This window comes from Podarcis bocagei (assembly GCF_964188305.1).
Source record: "Podarcis bocagei genome assembly, chromosome: 13".
NCBI lineage: Eukaryota > Metazoa > Chordata > Lepidosauria > Squamata > Lacertidae > Podarcis > Podarcis bocagei.
The window spans coordinates 42899001-42909873 of NC_138138.1; the positions used below are offsets into that span (position 1 = coordinate 42899001).

Here is a 10873-nt window from a genome sequence, read left to right on the forward strand (position 1 = left end):
CAATTTCAGTTTCTTCAGCACCAGTAGTTGGTGCATAAACTTGGATTACTGTGATGTTAAAAGGCCTGCCTTGGATTCGTATCAAGATCATCCTATCATTTTTGAGATTTCATTCCAGTACAGCTTTCACTACTCTTTTGTTGACTATGAGGGCCACTCCATTTCTTTTATGGGATTCTTGCCCACAGTAGTAGATATGATAGTCATCCGAGCTGAATTCACCCATTCCCATCCATTTTAGTTCACTGATGCCCAGGATGTCAATATTTATTCTTGCCATCTCATTTTTGACCACATCCAACTTACCCAGGTTCATGGTTCTTACATTCCAGGTTCCTATGCAATATTTTTCTTTACAGCATTGGACTTTCCTTTCGCTTCCAGGCATATCCACAACTGAGTGTCCTTTCAGCTTTGGCCCAGCCACTTCATCAGCTCTGAATCTACTTGTACTTGTCCTCCGCTCTTCCTCAGTAGCATGTTGGACGCCTTCTGACCTGAGGGGCTCATCTTCCAGCGTCATAACTTTTATATGCCTGTTGTCTTTGTCCATGGAATTTTCTTGGCAGGGATACTGGAATGGCTTGCCGGTTCCTCCTCCAGGTGGATCATGTTTTGTCAAAACTCTCTACTATGACCTGTCCATCTTGGGTGGCCCTGCACGGCATAGCTCATAGCTTCTCTGAGTTATTCAAGCCCCTTCACCATGACAAGGCAGTGATCCATGAAGGGGCTGATTAACCTTAGGAAACAAATTTTCCTTTGTGCCTCAGACAATGCTAACTTACAGAGTTGGGGCTCTTCTAGGACAATTAAAGCTTAGATCAAAACTACCATAATGGCCCGAATATAAGCCATACTTTTTTTCCAAATTCAGACTGTGAAAAGTGCGGCATATATTTGGAACTGAGCCCTGTATGCCTGCCTCCCGGCACTCCTGGCACTCCCGGCACTACCTCCCCATGCTGGAGCCAGCCACCCCCTCCCCCATTCAGGGTGGTAGTGCAAAAACCACTCACAGCTTCAGAACTGAATTTATTGTTGGGCAACCTTCAGTGCAATTGTTTGGAATTACACAAAATCATCCATTTTATTTGTCAACCAAACATTCAAGCTCAAGACACATGGCAGGTGAGAAGAGAAGTGGGAGGGTTGTCTTGTGGTTGTTGTCGCTGTTCATTATCTGAAAAAAATCAATAAAGCATGTACTTTGGTTCCAATGTAAGTGGAGCAGTGTGTAGTTTCTCATTAACCCTTGGCCTCTTCTATCCTATATAAACAGCAACTGTTCACACATTTCCCACATTCTCCAAAAAGAGAAGCAGCTGCCATCTATTACAAACTTTCTGTGTGAATACCGCGGAAACCGGTAAGTCTTGGAGGGCTACTGGGCAGGAGCAGAGAGAGACTACTTTAGAATTTGGGGCACAAGGGAAGGGTTGCTTCTTTGTCGACATGTAGTCTAACTTTATAATTATTGAGTGCCAATGATATTCTCTGTGTGATATAGATGTTATGTGGGGCTTTCCAAAGGCTTTAGGGATTGGTATCTCTGGTCCCTCCAGCAATCAGAATTCCTTTCTTTACTCACTCTCCACTAAATGTCTTGAAACACCTTGCAGGGAGAGATCATGATGTGACCCAGAGGCAGAATTCTCATTTCTACCAGATTCTGAACTCATTTGCAACATCTTGGGTCTGGAAGCGGGGCGTGGGTATCTGGGAGAATGCTCTCCGTTTCAGTGGGTTGGCTCAAAGGAACCAGATGTAACTGGATGGGGCCTCTGGGTAGAGGAAGGATTCAGCAACAGAGAAGCTTGAGCTTCCTTGCACATTCATTCTGTAAATAGTCTATAAAGTTTATCTTATATTACGAACTTCCATCCTGACCTCCAGATCACTTTCAGAATGCAATCCTATACAAACTGAGCGTTGCTAAGTTCTCGAATAGAAATGAGTAGGGCTGCATAAAGTCACCAGCAGACACTGGCTAGCTCAATGCTTTGTGATCATGACTTTCATAAAGGAGTTTTTCACACTGTCGGACAGCAGAGTTAATTCCCCCCTCCCCTCACTCCCTACTCCAAGTGCAAATGTTAGTTTATAAATGTGGTAACTCCTGAGGATCTGAATGTATAATATTCAGTGTTTGAGTTAAAAGTTGTCAATCAACTAGTGGGATCATGTGATCTAATTACTGTACCCCATGCTTATATATATCTGAACAGTGACGCTTTTGCTGCGTGTGTGGAGGGTACATTTTATGGTTCAAAAAGATTTTTGATTATGTTTCCTTTTACGGCTTTGGTTTCTTGGGTAAGGGGGTTAAAGAATGTGCTGAGCGTTTTGACGGTGCTTTTTTTTTAAATAAACTATTTTCACCATTGGGAGATGAAATAAAGGACACTTAAAATAAAATAAATTAGGAGTTTTGCATTGTATGAAAAGTATGTTCTTTTGACTATCACTGACTGCTGTCAGGCTATTTTAATAGGACCTCTTGAGCTCAACAGTTATGGCAGAAGAAGTGGGAGAGAGAAATAGCCACTTCTTTAATGCCATGCACAATCTTCTATTATGCCCCTCTTTTTATATTCCTGAATCAAAAACACCCAAAAGGTGGAGTTGAGTGGCTGATCAGACCACCAGCCCTAGTTCGGGGGAGGGGATTGTGCAGAGTGAGAAAGAGACCCAAGAAAATGACATTCATGCACACACTCTCTGCTGAGCTGGAGCAAGATCCCAGGGGGTTCCAGATATTCACCCAGGGGCTGTGCTCCCTTGGAGAATTGAATACATAGTAGGGACTGTTTTAGCTTTAAGAAATATGATTTATACACATATTTAAACCTTCAGTCCACATGGAGGGAGTACAGATCTTACAGCATGGCAATCCCAAGCAGGGATGATCATCTGGTATTAACCTCCTGAAGAACCATGAACAACATTGGTGTTAGAGGGAACAAATTAGATGCCACAAGAAAATCCGTGGGGGAATAAAGAACTGGGAAATCTCTTCTCTCCCCTCCTCCGCCAACCACAATAGATGTGCACTGTCCTCTTCTCCTAGCTCTGAACCTCAACAGTCTGGCACTACAGTACTATTGCATTAACTACCAAGGTTGAGAGTAGGCAAGTAAGTTTATCTGCCCCTTCCAGGCTGAATGGGAGAAAGGATGGTGTTGGTTTATGCACACTATGAGAAAAAAACAGGTCCATATCTGAATTTTGTTCCTCTTTCCAAGATATTCTGAGGTATTAGGCAGTTTCTTCCCATCACAGCTGGGACAGGAAATTAATTAGAACAGCAGTCACCAACATAGCACTTATGGGTGCCTGAGTGACCTCGTATGGTGCCCACAAAAGATCTCAGTAAATATCCCCTCGAAATCCACTGTCTCAGCCTCTCCTTAAGCTTGACCACATTTAATGGGGCTTGAGCATTGAATGCCCACTCTCTCAGATGTTCTGAACAATGGAGCGGTGCAAAGAGCTTCTCTTTGTGAGCAAGCACAGCAGTGATGGATACAGGTGTTTTAGCCACACTGAGCCTTCAAAAAAGCATTGATTTTCAGCAAAATCTTGGTCCTTTGTTTCTCAAACAGCCATACCCTAAAGTCACTGGGCAAACTGCTTTTAAAACTGATCAGCCTGTCAAACGCAATGTTATATTCCTTGGAAGGGGTGGGTGGGTCTCCTATCAAATGAATAGAGAAATAGATAGAGAAATATGTCTTCACAAGGAGAAGGTGTTTGCTTTGTCTTTAAAGCACCTCACAATTAATTAGTAATCATTTACCTTTGGAATTATATTTGGCACTGGCAGGTATATTGTGTTAAAGCATTGAGACAATTTTCCAAGACGTCAGCAAATTCTGTTAATTATTTCATTTTCATAAATAATAAAATAAGTAAATAGAGTAAATAAATGATCAATTTGTGAAATCTTCTGATCTAACTGAATACACCGCTTTCTTTTCCTAGAATCAAGCACCATGCCAAAGATAGTCCCTAAGAACAAAGCCCCAGGGGTTGATTTCTGTGGGGTAGATGAATATTACTACATTGTCCGCTCCGACCTGGGCTGCTACATGAGGTCCACCAATTTCCACAGGGGCAAAGACCTCGAAGTGTTTAGCCTGCACAGTTCCTGCATGGGAGGAGATCACTACTTAGCCCATCAGGACGGCCTATTCTACATCATCAAAGGAGACAACTATCGCTGTGTCAGCAACATGGATAAAGACCTAGATGCTGTAGTATACAGCCTCCATCCCAACTGCCGTGGAGGGGACCATTACCTCTCAGCCTCTAGATACTTCTATATCATTTTCCAGAAAAGAGGTGTTTACCGTATGGTCACTAATATGAATGAAGATAAAGATGCAGTTGAATACACACTTCACCCCGCTTGCAAGGATGGTCTCTATTACTGGGGCGTCAGAAAATACTATTACTTTGTAAAACCTGTTGATGAATGGGGCATCCAGTACTATAAAAGCACCAACTTCCATGAAAATCTGAATGCTGAAACATTTTCCTTCCATAGTGATGTTGTGAACATGCTTCCTGGAGGAATGGCTATTACCTATGGTCCAGCTTATGGTAGATGGGAACCTATCAAGACCATTTCCAACGACTCTAGCACTCCCATTGTATGGAATAAGAAGATCACCAAGAAAGTGGGATACAACAAGCAGAAGATGACCAGTGTGGAGCACAACTGGAAGGTTTCCATGACTGCCACATATCAGTCGGGTGCGCTCACTGAAGCCATTGCCAAGTATCAGTTCTCTCTCACTGCTGAGTATGGTGGGAAGAGGGTCGACACAGAGCAGGAAAACTGGAATGAAGCCACTGAGATCGAAGAAGCTATTAGTGTAACCGTGCAGCCCAATGAGAAGATGTACATATGGCAGTTTGAGATGGGCTTGGGCAAGGAAGCGGTCTTGTTCTGCCGTGATATGAAATTTACGAGTGATTCTACTCCACCTACAGATATTCCTTTGCCACCTTCCAATAAGTGATAAGAAAAGTGTTAGGCCAAAAGGCACCCTCTCTATTATAAAATTTGATTGATTACTATGGGCTAATATTTAGACAATATAGCCCTTTCATGAGTTAAGAGGGAGTTAGATGAGTAGTATATAGAGATGCATAAACTGAGATTAATGATTTCTAGACATATTATATACTCTCATATAGACATATTAATCTCACTAGGCTGCAGCTAGAAATGCATGTCCTAGTTTGTGCACAATGCAGGTGACCCAAGCTGAATGCCTTCTAGGTAAGCTACTATTTCCTGGGCTCCATAAATCCCCTTGCCAAATTTGTGCCTTCATTTTGCTTTGTACCTGCTGAACTTCTAATCGTGTTCCACTGTTGTTATACAAATCAAATAAAATGAAGAATCAATGGTTTAAAAATATGTGCAATGCTTGTTTCACACTTGTGACAAAATGATTTACAACATATATAGTTTATAGTTTAGTTTATTATTTCTACTCTGCCCATTTGGCCGGGTTTCCCCAGCCACTCTGGGTGGCTTTCAACAGCACATTAAAAACAGAATAAAACTTCAAACATTAAAAACTTCCCTAACCAGGGCTGCCTTCAGATGTTATCTAAAGGACAGGTAGTTGTTTATTTCCTTGACATCTGATGGAAGGGCATTCCACAGGGCGGGCGCCACTACTGAGAAGGCCCTCTGCCTGGTTCCCTGGAACTTCGCTTCTCACAGTGAGGGAACTGCCAGAAGGCTTTGGCGCTGGACCTCAGTGTCTGGGCTGAACAATGCGGGTGGAGACGCTCCTTCAGGTATACTGGGCTGAGACTGTTTAGTGCATTAAAGATCAGCACCAACACTTTGAATTATGCTCGAAAACATATTGGGAGCCAATGTAGGTCTTTCAAGACCGGTGTTATATCGTCTCAGCGGCCGCTCCCAGTCACCAGTCTGGCTGCTGCATTGTGGATTAGTTGCAGTTTCTGGGTCACCTTCAAGGAAATAAACAACTATTTGCCTTTTTGAAGACATCTGAAAGCAGTCCTGTTTAGAGAAATTTTAAATGTTTGATTTTTTTTGTGCTTTTAATATTCTGTTGGGGGCCAGCCAGAGTGGCTGGGGAAACCCAGCCAGATGGGCGGGGTATAAATAAATAATAACTCTAACCATTGGCCATGTTGGCTGAGGGAGTTAGTATACAACTAAATCTGGAGGGACACGTGTTTTAAGCATGCTACTGACCTGGAAAAGAATTGTGAGAGTAAGACTCCTTCAGGAAGTTGGCTTGGAGGAGCAAGGAGTCAAGTGTTGTGGCCAGAGCAGAGAGAAGGAAACTGCAGAAGCCCAAAGGTTGATCGTGATAAACGCCTTTTGTCAAAAACCACATCAAACATTTATGCAAATACAAGGAAGAACATAGAAGTGTTTGCACTGTGTTTGAGTTGAAGGCTGGGTTTCTTTGGAAACGGAGCAGAGATTTCTGTAGAAGAAGACGTTTCAATAAAGCCGGCCAATCATAGGTAATAAAACAGGAGAGCACTTTTGTGTGTGTTTTTAAAGGCCTAGAACCATTGGCTCAGAAAGTACAATCCAATGGCCCCTACATTTGTTGTTGCTGCCCCTATTTTCAGACATATCTCCCTAGTAAAATGCTGCTCCCTTTGCTACTGTTTGTCATTGGGGGCACTTTCCTGGTAGCTGGAGGTGCCAGCATTTAACTCCTTCTTTAGCCTCTTTATCACCTTCTGTACATCCACTCAGAAGAAAGATCCATGAAGTTCAATGGTACATACCCCTTGTCCACGATAGCAGGCTAATTTTTTCAGTGGCTAATGGATGCTTCTTGACTACGCCTTTTTTTCCTAGGGAAGGTTGGGCAGTCTGTGGCCCTCCAAGTTTTGTTTTTGGACTCCAGTTCCCATCAGCCCCAGCAAGCAAAGCCAAAGATGATGGGATTTCTAGTCCAGCAACACTTGAAGCACCACAGGTTCCTCATCATTGCTCAAATGCACACACATGTGAAATATTCTTCAAGCGCACAAAGGCACCGCCATATTTTACACACTGCAGCTTCCAGGATACATTTAAAGCCACCTAGAACATAGTACAATTTCAATTTTTCTACTATATCTTTGGCCAAAAATTTTGTAGCATAAAAAGTAGAAGGCTTCCTTCAGCAAGGCATAACCCCATTTTCACCTGAGAAAGTCGATCTCCTGGCTATTTGCTCGCCTCTTGCCATTAAGGCTCTTAACTTGGAGGCATTAGAGTTTCAGTGTGATGTGTTGGATACAGGATCAGACTTAGATGGGGAAATGCCAACTCAAATATTCTATGCCCTAAAATACAAATAAACAAGCCTCACCACCACCACTGCTTCCATAATACTGGAAGCCCAGATCACCCAATGAAGCTAGATGGTAGGAAATTCAGGGCAGGCAAAAGCAAGCACTCTCTCACAGAGCACACACTGAAACTCTGGAATTTGCAGCCACTAACTTGGACATCTTTAAAAGGAGATGGGGCAAATTCAGGGAGAATAGGTCTGGTTGATCGCTATGGTTAACAGGATAAAGGACTACACTGGCCTTTCAACCAACCCAGCATGGGTCTTTTGTGCTTCTTATGATACTAACAATGGTTGATTTCAGTTCCACATTTCAGAGTTAAAGTTAGTTGTGGCAAGTCAGCTGTTACAAGCTTCTGGTACCTGTAATGGGTGGTTGGGGAATGTTTGAGATGAAGTGGCTACTCAAAGAGTCTCTTGACCTAGCAATGAAGGTTCAAAAGTAAGGATTTCCTCATTCCAAACTGGGCTAGGGCACAGCTGTGTTGGAAGAGATCCATTTTGGTAGGAAGAAAGGAGTCACGGGGCCACTTGGAGGGAGATTGGGCAAGCTCTAGAATATAAAAATGATCTATCTAAGCCAAAGTGACCAGAGGAGAAAGGCAATTCCCGTCCAGCAGACTGGCCTTCTTATCGTCACACCTTCATTATTATATTTTATTCTGAGGGTAAGTAGGAAATCATTATATTCTATCTTCTGCTGTGATATTTGCTTCCATGTATTCATCTTTAATGGAGAGAACCCGGCGGAGGATGGAAACCTTGTCTCCTCTTGTGCCCTTTTATAGCAACATAATTTTCAGAAATCAGCAATACCCCCATTCGTTCTACCTGCACCTCTCTTGGCAGCACAGCTTTCCCTGCTTGTGGATGTATGTGCAATGGGGGCTTTGAGACCATACAGTCAGGTGTGCCGTTTTTAGTTGAAACTTGTTGTGGAGATAAGGTAATGGAGATACAGTAGTACCTTGGGTAACATACGCTTCAGGTTACACATGCTTCAGGTTACAGACTCCGCTAACCCAGAAATAGTACCTCGGGTTAAGAACTTTGCTTCAGGATGAGAATAGAAATTGTGCTCCGACGGTGCAGCAGGAGGCCCCATTAGCTAAAGTGGTAGCTCAGTTAAGAACAGTTTCAGGTTAAGAACAGACCTCCAGAACAAATTAAGTACTTAACCCAAGGTACCACTGTATATACCTCATGTGGTGGACATGCAGGAAAATCAGAGAGTTTTGGAATCTTATTTATTATGTGCTGGAAAAGATCTTTAAGTTAACATTCTTAAAAAAGCCAAAGGCCTTCCTACCGGGTATTTTAGGTAAAGCAATTCCAAAAAATTTAAGAGAAATCTTCCTATACGCCACAGCTGCAGCCCGAACACTGGTTGCAATGAACTGGAAGGGGCAGGGGGAGTTCCAACTTTATCAGATTGGCAAGGCAAATTACAGGAATATGCAGAAATGACGCAATTGACCAACAGACTGAGAGGCAATACAAGACAATCATACAAGAGCCAGTGTGGTGTAGTGGTTAAGAGCGGTAGTCTCGTAATCTGGGGAACCGGGTTCGCGTCTCCGCTCCTCCACATGCAGCTGCTGGGTGACCTTGGGCCAGTCACACTTCTCTGAAGTCTCTCAGCCCCACTCACCTCACAGAGTGCTTGTTGTGGCGGAGGAAGGGAAAGGAGAATGTTAGCCGCTTTGAGACTCCTGAAGGGGAGTGAAAGGCGGGATATCAAATCCAAACTCTTCTTCTTATTATTATTATTAAAAAATTGGATATGTATCAGAGTTATTTACAGAAATAAAATAGTGGTATAATATCTTTGGCAGCATTTGAACGACCCTTGTTTAAAGTAATTGTTAAGAAATAAGTTAATGAGTACAAACTGTTGTAAGAAGGTATTAGAAAATACAGAAAGAGTAAGGTAATAACGTTAAGTACATTCAATACTAAAAAGAAAGTTTACATCGGGAAATGATAGGAAGTCTATTTTATGTTAGTAAAAAGATAGTTTAAATTTATGCAATCACTTTTTCCCTAAGTTTAATTTTTGTGAATCCAAAGAAGAGTATTAGTACATGGTTGTTTTTATTTTTGCTGAATTAAGAGTGTGTATAGTATGTATATTATGTATGTTACTTATGAATTTCAATAAAGTTATGTTAAAAGAAAAGAAAAAAGAGAGAAACGTGTTGCGATAGATCTGGGGGGGCTTTTCCTCATTGGAAGGTCATGTTTTTAAAACACCCAAAAAAAGAACCAGGATAGACAGTCAGCAAATAGGATGAACCTCCTCCTGTGCCTTAGTCTCTCCAGGTGCCTGGAGGTGTCAAGCCCAAATTTAGACCGGACCCCTCCTTTCAGGCCACATATAGGAAACACTTGAAGACAGGAGCTTTAGAAGTGAAGCAAGCAAGCTGTTGTTAAGTTGGCTGAAAAACCTTCCTTTTCTCCAAAGTATTCCCACATTAATTTGTTTTATATTTGCAGTTTAAAAAAAAATGCTGGTGGGAGGGCAGTTTAGTTTTAATAGTATATTATGACCACTTTTATGTTTTATATTTGATTTCTGTACAGTGGTACCTTGGTTCCCAAACTTAATCTGTTCTGGGAAGTCTGTTCCAAAACCAAAGCGTTCTAAAACCAAGGCGTGCGTTCCCACAGAAAGTAATGCAAAATGGATTAATCCATTCCAGACTTTTAAAAACAATCCCTAAAACAGCAATTTAACATGAATTTTACTATCTAATGAGACCATTGATCCATAAAATGAAAGCAATAATCAATGTACTGAATTATAAAATAAACAAGACAGTATTGTAGATGGTAAAAATTAAAATTATTATTTTTTCCTTACGTGCACTGATGATAGTCATTGTTTGGATGGGGGGGCTTTTAGCCATTTCTGAAGTCAAACAATTAATCAATCAGTAGCTGAACTGGGTTCCACGCAATCACAAAAACAAGTAGCAAAAACGAAGTCACAAGCCACAGTCACAAAAATGAAGTCACAAGCCACAGTCACAAGTCAGTCCCATAAAATGAAGAACAAGTCACAGCCAAAAAATCGAAAAAGCCACACAAACAAAAATGCAAAAAAATAGCAAAAACAAAAGTTCCAAATATCACTGCTGTGTTGCAGTAGGACTCAACAGGAAGCCTCAACAGGAAGCCTCTGATTAGCAGCGGGGGACTCGATTTGCAAATGGAACACACTAAACAGGAATCGGAACATGTTCTGTTTCCAAGGCAAAGTTCACAAACTGGGACACCTACTTCCGGTTTTGCAGCATTCTATTTCCAAGATGTTCATAAACTAAGCTGTTCTAAAACTAAGGTACCACTGTACACCACTTAAAAGGTAAAGGGACCCCTGACCATGAAGTCCAGTCGGGACCGACTCTGGGGTTGCGGCGCTCATCTCGCTTTATTGGCCGAGGGAGCCGGTGTACAGCTTCCAGGTCATGTGGCCAGCATGACTAAGCCACTTCTGGCGAACCAGAGCAGCGCAT

At 42.1% G+C, this 10873-nt stretch overlaps 1 protein-coding gene across 1 annotated transcript; it reads left to right on the forward strand.

Moving 5' to 3' along the window:
- The first annotated feature begins 1269 nt into the window (after positions 1–1269).
- On the forward strand, positions 1270–5429 carry LOC308570880 (uncharacterized protein). The gene is made up of 2 exons (XM_081165933.1): positions 1270–1369; positions 3985–5429. Exon 2 carries the CDS (start codon positions 3996–3998, stop codon positions 5025–5027), a length of 1032 nt encoding a protein of 343 aa, XP_081022059.1. The 5' UTR covers positions 1270–1369; positions 3985–3995; the 3' UTR covers positions 5028–5429.
- Positions 5430–10873: the final 5444 nt, after the last annotated feature.